Raw genomic sequence first — 14,710 nt, forward strand, 5'->3', positions numbered from 1 at the left:
ATAAATCCTGAACTTGGGCTTGAAAGAACTTTTGGGGACTCCCAGAGTTCTCTGTGCCACCACAGTGGATCTGAGCTAATGTAATCAACTCTGGTATGTCCCTAGTGGGTTCAGTTAGTGCATAGGAAATGAAAATACCAATAGAGTTGCGCCATGGTGACTGGTCAATAAAAGGCAGAGCCTCCCTTTTCACCCAAAGGATGTAGAGATAATATAGTCATACATATGTATATGATGGGGCACATTTATCTTTAAGGAGCCACATTAGAGTTAAGTGCCAACAAGGGAACATGGTGGTGTAAAATCTCAGTGTTGTCCTTGATAGCACTCTATAACTCAAAACCATTCCAAGGCGTCTACCTCAGAAATCAGCCTCATGGTGCCTCCAGTACATCTGTCCACCATGGGGTCCAGAGCCTTCAACCACTCTGCCCCCTCCTGATATCAGGAGCATTGACACTTTGTCTATATTCAAATCCTGCCTGAAAACCCACCTTTCTAAACCGGCCTGGAGACTCTTGATTGTTGTTGCTCTGCTGCAGATTTTATTTTTTAATTTTGTCTACGGTTTTTACCTTTGTTTTGTCCTTTTGTATTTTTAACTGTCTTTTCATTGTTCTGAATGATGATCTTGAGTGTCCTGAAGGCACCTTTAAATAAATGTATCATTATTATTATAAACATGTTTTTTCAAGGTTTCCCATTAGTTCATCATTTACCAGAATATAATTTCATTAATTGATGAACTCAGGAGGCTGCAACCCAGATGACATTTTAAATCAATTTGTTCAGGTTTGATCGCACGGTGTATAACACATATGCCAAAGACAAAAGCTTTATTTTCCTTAAGATTTCTAAAATATAAATGTAAAGAGCATTTTCGAGTAAGTCATAACATCTTGGTTAATTTGTAAAGTATTGAGGTTCAAAGAAAATACATTCAAAATGTTTAGCCATCTATTGGGTCTTGGCTCAACAATTTTAACAGGCCTCTGAGATCAGTTTCAACACTGGTACTAGCATGCTGCTCTAACACATGAAGAAACTTCATTTTTCAGCTGCACGGAGATCCTAGAGGCCACGCAGAGATGTTTGTTTCCCTCATCCTAGGGTGAATTCACAGAGGTTCTACGAAGCCCTCCGTGGGAATACCACTTTGGTATTTCTTACCCTGCTGACTTATTTGTATTGGTGGTGTTTGGCTCTGAAATGTAATCAAACTGAGTGATACACCCAGAAAAAAATAAACCTGTAGCTCATGTAAATTACTAAACTGTAGTTATCCCCTAAGTCTTAGTGTCTACGTCTCTGCAGGTTATCTTACGGTAAATAGTTCTATTTAAACTGTTTGTGTGACAAGCACCTGCACAAGTAGCGTACCACTGTTCAGTGTTTGTGACAGCACTATTTAGTATGAGTTTCAGTGTGAATGCAAACCGTCCAGCTGACTCTCGCTCATTACCAATGAAATGCTCATACGGGCCTTCGGCGAGCCTATTTGTGATACGCGTAAAACATGCTATCAATGATACAACCGCTAACTTACCGAGGAGCCTGCCCAGAAGGGACAGGAGTTCCGAATGGGGGGAGAACTACTGAGGGACAGAGCTCCGAAGGACAGCGCCACCATGGAGCCGCCGAGTAACAGCTGCAGTAAGCCCAGCGACAGCAGCGGCCGCCCGGGAAGGAGCAGCCGAGAGCCGCCGCCGGCGATCCGGGAGGAGGCAGACAAGCCACGGGGTCTGTTTCGGTAAGATGCATCTGCAAGCTGCGAGGGCCCGGTAACCGGACAGCAGGACCCCGGGAGCACCACTGGGAGCGACATCTGGGTCGTCTCTCAGGATGAAAAACTACGAGGCAAGCGGATCTCGAGGAGAATCAAGGAATCGTCTTCACGACTTCGAGGGAGGATCCTCGCTGGAGCTCCTCGTTCCCTCTGCCATATTGGTGTGTCGTCTGAAATAACACGCGAGCTGAGCGGCAGCGGCAGGGCCTACACTGGATTGACTTTCACATATTTGGCAGTGGGCTCAGAGGGGCCGGGGGAGGGGAAGGCAGAGCCACCTCATTTGTAACATTTTCAGTAATCAGGAGGACAGACATCTTAAATGTGGAAATGAAACGCAGGCGAGTGTTGCAACCTAACATAATAAAGGCTTAAGAGTAGTTCCACTGTTTGTTTGGTTTTTTTAAATAATGAAATAATACAATCTGAGTAATAAAACTGAATTACATCTTGACAATTTTCTGTGGCCTCTATGAATAAATAAAAAGAGTTTCTGATGGGGCCCCTCAGAAATAATAATTGTCTACCCCTGCCTTACAGTCATCTAGGGACCTGCTGCCCTAAACATGTGGGTGCCTAAACCTGTGGTTGGTTCTCTGGTTCTGCAGACATGCTACTAACCAGTGAGTATTGCATCAGGAGGTGTTAACGGGAACTGGAGTTGGGTTGTTTTTTTTTTAATCAAAAAATCATTAATGTTATTTTCACAATGCTACCAAAGACACAACATTGAAAAACTCTGTATAATGTTCAGAATTCAGTGTCTGTGAACTATTTAGCAGTCCAGGACTTTGTGGCTCCAAAGCTCCTGGGCCTGTCAGGTCTCCTTCCTCCTACAGAACTAGACACTCTGTTTCTTGTTCTTTTATCGAACCATATTAATTAGCAGAGTTTTAATGTCAGAATCCTGATAAACTGTTGTAAGGAATGGCTGGAATGGACAGTGCATTGGTATTGGTCATCAAAGATAAGTGTTTGCAGCAATATGCTAATCATGGCCACCTGCTGAACTTGGTCAGTCACAGAAGCAACCTGGATTTACTCAATTTACCCTACTGTAGGAAATGTGTTCATCAGTATCAAGACATGACAAGAAATACAGTGCTTTGGTGATAAGTTTCCAAAATTGTAAAATCTTATCTAAATGGAGCGTTAGCGTTAATTCTGTCAGGCCGTGGTAGTCAAGCGCTATTGGCTTCCTGTCTATCAATCAGCTGATCCACAGCTGCTCAGCATCAGCTGATCAAATCCCTTGCTTCTGATTGGCCCCTCTCAACTTAAATGTCACCCGGCCTCAACTCCCGCTCTGCTAGCTTCTGGCTGCTGCTCTGCCTGCTGCTATCTGCTATCTGCTATCTGCTATCTGCTATCTGCTATCTGCTATCTGCTATCTGCTGCTGCTGCTGCTGCTGCTGCTTGCTGTACAGTTGCTCCTGCTCGCAACTTGCTACCCTCCACCTTGTCGTGTATACATGGCATAGTTCGTTCCATGTCATGTTGCTGCTCTGTTCACGGGGGTATGTTTGCTCTTCCAGTGTTAAACTGGGAGAACCTTCCCTCACGCTGCTGGTCCCCTGTTTCATGGTGCTCATGAAAAATTATCAGGGGACTCCTCTGAACAGAGCCATACCACCAATTTGTACCATAATAAACAAATCAAGCTCATTATCATCTCTTGTGTTTCTTGATGTGAATGGACCTGACAGAATAGGAGTTTTAGCTGATGCACTGTGTTGACTTGGCTGAGCAACTCATACAAGTTGTCCCTGGGCCACATCAAATAATACACAGGGTAAAAAGCATGATACTAACATTTTTGTGTGCATTATTTCATACTGGGTTGAATCAGGTCTCCTGACCAGGTCAGAATTTAGAGGTATTAATGATAGTGAAAAGCTGAATTCAAAGGTGGAAGTGGAACTTGACAGACTGAATTGCACATGAGGAAAACCCTGCATGTATTCAGACATTTTATCTCGGAAGACATCAATGCTGTTACACTCGGTTTTTCACTAGTGGGGTGACAGAAATATTTGTGGAAAGAAAGATATGACAAACCACCGACCTCCACACAGCTGAACAATCAAGGTATGAAACATGTATATGTGTAGGTGGGAGGTGGCCCTAAACCCACCTGACCATTCAGCAAACTTGACTAATCATTTTGGTGCTTTACCTTTCTGTTATTTTAGAGCTTGGCTGTCTCATTTGGATGTAGCCTGCCTGCTAATAACAAGTCAATTCAATTTCATTTGTATAGCGCCAAATCACAACAAAAGCTTTCTTATGACATTTTACAGGTAGACTCGGTCTAGCACCACACCCCTTCAATTAATTTACACCCAAAAATTCTCCATGAGCAAGCACATGTTGCAACAGCAGCAATGAAAACCTTCCTTTTAACAGGCAGGAATGTCGAGCAGACCCAGGCTCAATGGGGACGGCCTTCTGCTTTGACTGGTTGGGGGGAAAGAGAGCAGGAGAGCAGGGCAGAGACAAAGACAGATAATGGAAAAAGACAGTTACAGAGAGGGAAAAAGGTGGACAGAGATTAAGGGAGAGAGAAAGGTGGGAGAGAATGACAGACAAACGGGAACACGAACAGGCTGGAAGGAGAAAGACAAGCAGAGAGAAAGAGAGGGATGGGAGGCACAGCAAACAATAACAACTAGCTACAAATAATAACATCTTTAAAGGTTACTGAAGCAATCAATTTTGGCATAACGAGAAATTATGAACAAGCAAATACAATACAAACACAACGCTGATGTTCATGCTAATATGGTATTGAGAATACTAATATGAATACTACAAGAAATAATACTAATACTGATGCTAAGGGTGGCAGCTTGAGCCTCTTCAGGTATGTAGCTTCCTCCAGCAGCAGCATCGGGCAGGGATCTGGGAAGTGGGGAAGCCCAAAGGCTCCAGAGAGGAGATCAAGTCAGTAACAAGTATGAATACTGGGGGACAGAGAGGACAGAAAGAAGGAGAGTAAAGCTCAGTGCATCATGCAAGATCCCCTGGCAGCCTAAGCCTATAGCAGTACTGTATATCTAAGGCCTAGCCTAAACGAGCCCTACCTATAAACTCTATCAAAGAGGAAGGTCTTATGTCTACTTTTAAACATAGAGAGGGTGTCTGCATCATAGACTGACAATGGGAGACGGTTCCACAGGAGAGGAGCCTGATGAAGGCTCTGGCTCCCATTCTACTTTTAGAGACTCTCAGAACCACAAGTAACCCTGCATCCTGGAAGCATAGGGTTGTAGCTGGAGAGAAGGGAACTATGAGCTCTGTCAGATATAAAGGTGCCTGATTGTTGAGGACTTTGTATGTTAGAAGGAGAATTTTGAATTATATTTTGAATTTGACAGGGAGCCAATGCAGAGAAGCCAGTACAGGAGAGACATGGTCTCTTCTACTAGTTCTAGCCACTATGCGGGCAGCAGCATTTTGGACCAGCTGGAGAGTCTTTAGGGACTTAAAGTGCAGCCTAATAGGAGGGAATTGCAGTAATCCAACCTATTAGTGACAACAGCACAGATGAGTTTTTCTGCATCCTTTTGAGACAAAATGTGCCTGATCTTAGTGATGTTATATACATGGGAGATGAAGGACAGATCGGGCAGTGCAGTGGTGCAGTGGTTAGCACTGTCGCCTCACAGCAAGAAGGCTCTGGGTTTGAGCCCCGGCTTCTGTTTCAGTGTGGAGTTTGCATGTTTTCCCTGTGCCTGCATGGGTTCTCTCCGGGTATTCCGGCTTCCTCCCATACTAAATATGACCTAAACCAGTATAGTGCGGTACCTTTAATGCCAATGACATGTTCCAGCCTCTGTAATAGGATGTGATGGTCAGCGGTATCAAAGGCTGCAATTTGAGATCTAACAAGACCAGCACAGAGACCAGTCCCTCATTTGATGCCAGTAGAAGGTCATTGGTAACTTTGACAAGTGCTGTTTCAGTACTATGATGAACCCTAAAACCTGACTGGAAGTCCTCAAATAAACTTTTGCTTTGAAGAAAGTCACAAAGCTGTTTAGCAGCTGCTTTCTCAGGTATTTTGGAAAGAAAAAGAAGATTTGGTATTGGTCGATAGATGGCCGAAACTTGATCTAGAGTTGTTTTTTTATGAGAAGGGGTTCAATTACTGCTACTTTAAAAGACTAGACCAGATAACAGCGACACATTGACCATTTCTAAACTAGAGGCGTGAACAGTAGTAAAATGAGACCGGTAGATGATTTCAAAGAGGAAATTATTGTACCAAGTTCGTTAAGGTAATCGTGAGAAAAGCTATCCAGGCATTAATGGCCTTTTGCTCTTTGCTTATAGGCTGATATCTGACATATAATATGTCCAAGTCTCCTAATTCTCTCCTAAGACTCCCCATTTAACAGTGGCTAGATACTGTTGACTAGTCAAATACAAAATTAATATTGCAATAAAACAATGTGAATATCTCTTGAATGTATTAAGTGTTACAGAGGTCTCTTTAACTGTCATTGGTAACTTCCTTAAGCCACAAAAGAAAACAGTGAAGGCAGTCAGTCATGTGGACAGATAAGAACACCAGGGGTGATCTTACCACCTGGTGCAGAGGGTTTGCCTGGGTGACCTTCCCATGTTTTTTCTCACAGAATTCTGGAGTGGTGCTGATCTCCCAGGTGGCAGCAGAGCACCAGTTCAGTCTTCAGAATAGAATCCAAACATCCATGAGAGGTCATCTATCTGAGACAAAGACGCAAAACCACCTCTGCAGCACCTGCCTTGCACAGTCCTAACATGAAATGTGATGTTTAGTCATCTTTTCCCTCTATGCTCTGTCAGTAAATTTGTTCCATATATTTGATGTCACTGAGATGCAGTTGTTTGAGAATTAACAATTAAAATGGATTTCAAAACAAGTTAATGGACGACAAATATTTTTTATTTTGTATCAGCACTTCTAACATATCTGTTCAAGGCCAATATCGGTCAATATACAATCCATCCATCCATCCATCCATCCATCCGTTTTCTACCGCTTATCTTGTTAAGGGTCACGGGGGGGGGGGGGTACCTATCCCAGCATCCTTTGAGTGAGGGGCGGGGTACACCCGTGACGGGTTGCCAGTCCATCGCAGGGCCAACATATATACAGACAACCATTCACACTCAGTCATACCTCCGGTCAGTTTAGAGTATCAATCAGCCTCGTCCCCTCTTGATGTCTTTGGACGGTGGGAGGAGGCCAGAGTACCAGAGAGAACCCACGCAGGCACGGGGAGAACATGGAGACGCCACACAGAAAGATCCCGTGCCCGAGCCAGGGCTGGAACCCAGAACCTTTTTGCAGTGAGGTGACAGTGCTGACCACTGCACCACTGTGCCACCCTGTGGATACAATCAGTCAACTGATATATTAGTCCAGCTCTGTAATAAATGAAATACTTTACGTGACAGAGATTTGGGCTAGTCATTCCCTTTTCAACTTAAATCTGAATAAAGATAGCTTTATCAATCAAATTTGCACCTCTAAGTCTCACTTGAGGTGTCTCAAATTGGTATGCATAGAAGAAAGGAGGCTGGCATACTGATGTGGAAGTGTGCTGAGAATGCACATCATTTCTAATCAGAGGCTGAAAGATTTATTGGATGCTGTAATTGGACGTGTTTACCATTCGGTGAAAAACAGCATCTAAAGTTGAGCAGACACAATGAGGCTGTAACTGTCTTGATGAAGTATGATACATCAATATGCCCTATCATCATCTTGTAGTTGTGTGTGTCTTCAACCAATAATCCTCACCATCTCTTACAGAATGAACACAGTATACAGCATGTGTGTGGTTGAGACTTCTTTTATTTGGTGTTTTTAGGTGAGAACATGGAAAACCTCAGCAGACACAGTCCAGTCATTCTTCTCATTCTCTCTGTCTCATACGTTGTGTAACCCTCAGCCAGAACATAATCCAGAGTGAAGAAGTGAAGTCACTTATTAGCACTTAGATTCTGACAGTAAGCACTTTGTAACCCGTGAGGAGGTAAAGAGTGAACTAAGATGTACAATCAAGCTTATCTGGCAGACACCATTCATTCACACACTGATGTGGAACAGCGGTCTGCCTCCACCACATGCAAACACACACCCACCCAGACCCAGTCAGAACACACACTCCTTCTCAGACCCTATCGCTGTGGATGAGCTAGTGCTCCTTCACCATTCATAGGCCTCCTTCTGGGTATATTAATTTGTTTTCATTTACTAGCGCAACACCATGTTATTGCATACTATTACCACAGTTGATGGTGATGATTGTAGATGTGCACTTATTGGCTGTTTGTCACCTATGACCCTTCCTACTCTCCAATATGCTTGTGCCATCATCACAGAGAATTAAAATCTGTCTTTTACAGATAAATAAATCTCTGTCTCAAATTTCATGTTACTTACAGTAGTTTTTTTTTTTTAATTCAGGAAAAGGCTTACAGTAAGAGATGTGTTTTTATTTGTTTGAAAATGTAAAAGAAGCTGTGTCTCGATTCAGGGGGCCATGTCCTTGGAAGGCCAAACCTCACACATGAGGTCAGCTTACCATCTTGACCAGTGGGTCCTCAGGGGCCTCAAAGACATACTGTGTGTCTATTTTGTTTATGCTGCTTTAGATACGGTACAAGCCGGGACTGTGTTAAAGAATCATTTTGACATTTTCAAAGATGGGCCCCATCTATAATAGACAATCAATAAAGAGGAAAGCTGTTTCTCAGACAAGTGTAGAGGAGCCCTTGAATGAAGGCGGCAATGTTGAGAAATTCAGTTTTCAAAGGAAATTGTTCTGAAGTGGGACATAGCTTCAAATGGATGAAGATGGGATATTACGTAATATTCCTACAAGACCAAAACCAATGGGACATCAATGGAGCTTTATGGCACCGATCTATAATATAGATCAAACTCTGATATATACAAAAAAATTGCTATTAAACTCAATGGTTTGGGTCTAGACTGAGGATTTGCTGTCATTAAGAAAACCTTAGTATTGGTGGAGTGAAGAGTAAGGTAGCCACCAAAACTGAATTGATGGAGGATCGAACCCCCACAAAAATCATTATGACTTAACATTCCAAGGCAAAATATATCACTCTGTTGGCTACACCTGATGAAAACTGTCTGGCTGGGAAGTGCAATATGAAACCAGCACAGCATGAACACTGAGCAAAGATGATGACAAAACATAAGAGAACCTTAAGGCCTGGTCACACCAGAGAGCTGTACAACAAAATGTATCTGTATGTCTCAACAAAATATGAGGTGACATTCACACTCACAGGGGGGCAAGTTACTGTACTGCACTAACTGTTAGCACACTACCTGGGTAGAAAACTGTTAGGGAGATTTATTTTCTCTGCAGGCAATTTCAGGTGACATACAGCTGGAGCTCAAGGCTAAAATGGCTATATGGGACCAATGGCTGAATCATCAGTACTCTATATCAACAACTGTACTATACTATAACAACAAAATTTGGCTCTTTGTTCAAATGTCCCACATTCAGTCCTGTGGACAGAATCACACAAGGGGCAGTTCTGTAGTGGAAGTGGTAGAATACAGACATCACAAAATGATTTCAGCTTTCAGATTATAGGTCATATTTGGAAACTATGTTTTGTTCAAAACTGTGGCGTTTCAAATTGGCAGCAGCTCCTAAAACTTTAGTATTGTGTCTGTCTTGCCAAACTATTAGAAATAAAAAGGCTGATTTCATCAAAAACAAATTATAAATTATGAAAACTGCTGGTCATGACATAAACCTATACTATTACTACACTGTCTAAAATAACTGACATTCTCTATGTTGCACAACCTCCAGCGTTCTGGGGCTATGCATACCAAGAAAGTAACAAGAATGACAAAAAGTCCATATCCACACTTATGAGCCATACTGTTCCGTACACAGTGGTGGATCAATTCTGTGTTGTATGTTGCGATGGATAAAAGTGTCTTCCAAATGAAACTGTAGAAATTGTAGAAAATAAAATCATCAGTGGTATGAACTGTAGATCCCAGGAATATGCAGGTGGGTGAAATACTCTGAACATATCTGGTCACTAATAATGTGTACTTGTTTGAGTCAACAGCTCTGTGGCACAGCATTGTAGCTGTATAGCACACATGTCCATTCTGAAAGCATCTTTAAAAACATTGTTTCACAAAATAGAGGTGTAGACCAGTTTGACATCTTGAGCATGTTGCCCTGGATATTTGGATTGATTTTGAAATTTATAAAATCACTCTAAAATACCATTGTCATTTTAAAAGTGGTGTGAACTCTGTCATCCACCCACTTGACTTACAATGAACCATATATTAATCTCTTTATTTCTTGGTGTGGAAAGCCCTTTAGGAAGGAAACCAGATCCAGCAGTTACTTCCACTTAAAGATACTGTAGGTCTAGCCCCTCCCATTCAGATAGATTTCTATCCTGAACTGAAAGTGATACTAACAAAAGGAGCAAAGTTGAAGCTTCTGAGTCAAACCAAGATGGTGGCTGACTCTACCGGATGGTCTTCTCTAAAAAAACTAAAGTGACCTCTGGACTTTGATGTGTAGAGAGGTTACATTCAGTATATCAATAAGTATTCATGCACACACTAAGGCCACTAATGTCTGTAAAAGAGGTGGCACAAAATTGAAAACTTCCTTCTTACTCTTCTGAGAGAAATGTCTTCATCTAATCCTGGAGATGATAGCTTTGTTCTGAATAATTTGGTGATCAGATTGGTTTGTACAGCATGTGAGTGACACATCGAGCCTACGATCGCATCTCACACCAAAAACATGAAAGTCAGCAGTTCTGTTCAAAGAACAGTGTCAAGAAAATTGCTGTTATTGAATTATGTCGAAATGCTGGTCACCAAAACTGAAAACTAATGTATCACCCTTTCCTGTGCAAGTAATTCCATGGATTGAAATGCTGGTGTGACCGGGTCTTTATAGATGACATTAAACCAACTCCAATGGTCTCGTGCTAAATAGTAGAGGTATTGCTCTGGACTGAATTCAAGAGAACTTCATGGGTGTGTGTTGTCACTGTAGGTGACAGTAGACAGTACAGTGTGTGGAGACAGCATTAAGGTTTTGGTGTCATGTTCCCTGGTTTCCCTTTAAGCTTGACAGCAGCAGAGGTTTTAGTCCAGCTGGGTGGCTGAGGGGCAGAGGAAAGACAACCCAAAACCTCATGGGACTAAGAAAGTAAAAGGCACTTCAAAAAATTGTAACAAATTCCAGTGTTACTTGATAGACTATCTCTTTTCTCTCTTTCTATGTATCTATCCATCTATATTGATAGATAGATTGATATATATATATATATATATATATATATATATATATATATATACATATATATACATATATATACTGTATGTATACACAGGCATTGTCATATAGGGAGGAATGCAAAGACAGAGTAAAAACACTTATATATATATACACACACATACTGTATGTAATAATATATACGTAACCTTTGTTGATTATAACTGGCAATTACAGGAGCTTAAAAAACAAGGAGACAGAGATGATAAAGCGCATTGTGGGATTTGGGGTTCTCAAGGTTTTTGTGAGGGCAACACGTGGCAATAGGTTTCAGTTGCTGTGCACAAACTGAAGAGTTGCATAGGCAAGAAAACAAATGGTTCCTGAATACTCAGTTTTACCATTAGGCTAATAGAGGTACATTAGAATTGTAACATAAAGAGTAAAGCGAAGACAGCGTTCCTATCCAAAGGGATAGCACAGAATGCTTTGACTTCCTTGAAGCAAAAAATAGTTGTTTTTCTCAATATCAAAGAAGCAAGAGTCAGTTCAAAGTCAGCAGCTGACGTGTGAAGGGCATGATGGAATGGTACATGTGTAAATAGACTGCATTAGCAGCATGTGTGTACATGTGCATCCACGAAGTTGAGGGAAAACGCAGATGCTGCGTATAACCCCTACAGTTCTGTGTCCTGGTACTGGTGGGAGTTTGCGTTGTAGTATCCTCGCGCTGCCTCCGCTTCTGCTTCCTTGCTCGGAAAGAATGGTCGTCCCTCCTTAGAGGGTGGAGGAGTTAAGGGTTCAGGACGGGAGCTGGAGCTGGATGGACACAGAAAATACAAGCTGCACTAAGTCCTTCCTTCCAATGTATTTGCTCATTGACAATCTGGATGGACTTGGTGACAGAGAACTTGACAGAAGAGGAACCCTGCTGATGATTGAATTTACTCTTATTTTCATTTAAGTGCCACTAGTAGCTATTTATTTCCACTTATTCCATGAATAAGTTGACAAAAATGACGTACAGATATCTATGATATATATAGATATCTATTATATATATATATATATATATATATATATATATATATATATATATATATATATATATATATATATATATATATATATATATAATATTACTAACGCGTACTAATGTCATGAAGTTCTTGTGTGGGGCACATTTGAACCATTCACAACTGACAGTGTCACAAAACTGTCAGAGTTGGGATTCTCTATTAAAATAAGTGTTCTATTTCATTTCTTCTGACTGCCAGAGGGGGTGCTTCCACCACCTGGATGTTCATTGCATGTGTGTGCAGGTCGAGTGTTTATGCCAACAAAGTAACTTGTGACAGGGGCGACGTATGCCCCCAACCCAGCATTTAAGGCCGTTTCACCCCAGAAGTGACCTCTTTGCATTTTCTCGTGTCCAAGCAGGTTTGTTTAGAGTGTAACACATATCGCTTGGAGTCTTGCAAACGCTACGTGGGTGGAGCTGCGTTTTTTTTTCCACCCTCCTAAAGACTGCAATTTACTATTTACAATCTGTGAGTTAAGTCAATTGTTTTCTTGTTGCACTGTGAATGAGTGACTTCGCTCTAATATGGCAGGTGGCAACTACCATTGCTGATTACATTGATTGTGATTGGTGGGTGTTCTCTCGCCTTGTAGAGAACAAATTAAGACGCAGTGTCAGATGAATTGCTAATAGTGTGGTCTTCACTAGACGCATTCGGTGAAGGCAGCGGTTTTGTCCTTTGTATCTAGTGTTGCAAGGACTAGTCATAGGCTACAAACTTAAGCGTTTACAAATTGTCACTCACTTGTGTTTGATGTCTGGTTGTGTTTTGAGTGAAGAGTCGATGGAGTATTCTCTGTAGTTTTGTTCGCGTTTTGAACATGCACATTCTTTCTTTCAAAGCCAGTGGCTGGGTCCACCCACATATAATTTGAAGTGTTGTTCTATGGACTGCATAGCAGGAGTGTGTATGCTCCATGTGCTCTGCTCATATTTACTTTCCTTGGTTCTAAAGTTCTAAGTTCAAGTTCTAAAGTATGAAGAATAGCTAGAGGCTTTGGACAGAGTCTGCCCTATTGTTCAGTGGTGTTAATACACCCCTTGTGTTTCTTAATAAGATTCAGAGACCCTGCAATAGACATGTTTATGATTTGTGTCAGTCATCAGGCCCCCCTTGAGCCTGATGATGGTCATGATAGATGCCCATGCTGCCTTGGCATTTTTCCACCTGAAGCAGAGGTTGATGGAGCATCAATGCATGAACTGCAGTTGCCTGAGTTTCGCTACACAGGCCACTAGACTAGCCCGGTTGGAGAGCATGTTAAGCCTTCAACTGCCTGCTGCACAGAGGGACTGTGTGGTGTCCCCTTCACACAAGCACCTCAGAACTGGGCCACAGGACACCCTCAGTGGAGGTAGGCCTAAGTGCGAGAGAGTAAACCCCTTGGCCCAGAAGGTGGACACCTTGGCCTCTGAGTTTGCTGAGATTAAGGCAGTTCTTCTTAGCTTGCAACAACCTGAAGCACAGTCTGCTGGTGGTCTCGCCATAGCCACTTCACCCCCCCCCCCCGAGGTACTTCCCCCCATCCTGTCCCCAATGTTGGAGATCCAGAAGGACGATGTTCTCTCCATCAGAGCTTTGGAGAGCTTAGCTACTCTTGATGAGTGGGATAGGGTGCAGACAGACATGGTGTCTCATGACTCTGGGGCCACTGGCTGCAGCTCATTGGGGGTCAGCAATCAAACCCACTGTGAACATGGCACTTGCATGTCTAGGGCTGGACGTGCCACGAGCTGAGGTAGCGAAGCAGAGTGCTTTCTTGAAGCACTTCCCTTCTACTGCCTTTTCCATTCCACCTTCTACCCCTTACATCAAGGAGCTGTAGTGTTGCTGGGCGGACCCCATGCTTTATTCTCATCTTCCCAGCAATTGCAGAACTTTGATGAATATGTAGGATGCAGCCAGTTATGGTCTGGACCATATGCCAACTATAGAACCGGCTCTGGCTGCCTTGATTCTTTCGCCAGATGAGGCATTAAGACCTGGTGCACGCTGTCCCCAGCCACAGTGTCACTTCACTGATGACCATATTGGTAAGAGCTATGACACTGCAGCACACACTGCACACTTAGGCAACTCAATGTCACACTTGATATTGGCACTCTCCCAGACCCTCCAGTCCTCTGGAGTGGATGCATCAGTGCAAAACTTTAGTGAAGACTCGTCGCAAACCTTTGTGTGTATGTCCAGTGAGCTAGGTAGACTAATGTCATCCTTGACCTTGGCATGGCAGCAAATATAGCTGGCTTAGTCACCACTTTCAGAGCCCTGCAGGAAAGCCCTCCACTCTCTCCCGGTAGTTCCAGGGCAGCTATATGGCCCTGCTGCACAACAAGCCTTGGAGCGCAGCATACAGGTCATGCAAGCTAGGCAGCGGTTTGCTAGCCTGCGCCGTGTGCCTGTTCGGCAGAGGCCCGTTGGGGTGACTAATGCCACCTGATCATTTCCGGCGCCTGTCATCCAAATGAGGGCACCTTCAACCAAGAGGTTTTGCCAGCCGTTCATCAGCCAGCACCCTCATGCAGCATGGCAAGGGCCAA

General features: G+C 42.8%; 2 protein-coding genes and 1 long non-coding RNA gene across 8 annotated transcripts in view; 1 reads left to right on the plus strand and 2 right to left on the minus strand.

The window, feature by feature from the left end:
* The window catches only part of entrep1 (endosomal transmembrane epsin interactor 1), a 51,091-nt gene extending 43,999 nt beyond the window's left edge, over positions 1-7,092 (minus strand). The window contains exon 1 of one of the 3 annotated variants that reach the window (XM_086207023.1): positions 6,954-7,092. Coding sequence is in view for 2 of the 3 variants with exons in the window: in XM_086207022.1 (XP_086063148.1) it covers positions 1,547-1,825 (279 nt within the window). In the remaining variant the exon portion in view is untranslated. Of the gene's footprint in view, positions 1-1,546; positions 2,411-6,953 lie in introns of those variants that run through there. The other 2 variants (XM_086207022.1, XM_086207021.1) reach the window with 2 other exon arrangements.
* LOC147260431 (uncharacterized) lies at positions 1,436-6,667 on the plus strand. The gene is made up of 3 exons (XR_015116590.1): positions 1,436-2,127; positions 2,327-2,409; positions 6,427-6,667. It is a non-coding gene; the product is annotated as an uncharacterized LOC147260431 (long non-coding RNA).
* A 526-nt stretch (positions 7,093-7,618) lies between the features above and the next one.
* The window catches only part of LOC147260432 (tight junction protein 2-like), a 92,214-nt gene continuing 85,122 nt past the window's right edge, over positions 7,619-14,710 (minus strand). For 3 of the 4 annotated variants that reach the window (XM_086207018.1, XM_086207016.1, XM_086207015.1), the window contains exon 23: positions 7,619-11,907. In XM_086207018.1, the coding sequence (XP_086063144.1) occupies positions 11,766-11,907 (142 nt within the window). In that variant the 3' untranslated portion in view covers positions 7,619-11,765. The remainder of the gene's footprint in view (positions 11,908-14,710) is intronic. The other variant, XM_086207017.1, reaches the window with a different exon arrangement.

This window comes from Aulostomus chinensis, chromosome 6 (assembly GCF_037954235.1).
Source record: "Aulostomus chinensis isolate RoL2024-O1b breed Wild chromosome 6, RoL_Achi_v1.0, whole genome shotgun sequence".
Lineage (NCBI taxonomy): Eukaryota > Metazoa > Chordata > Actinopteri > Syngnathiformes > Aulostomidae > Aulostomus > Aulostomus chinensis.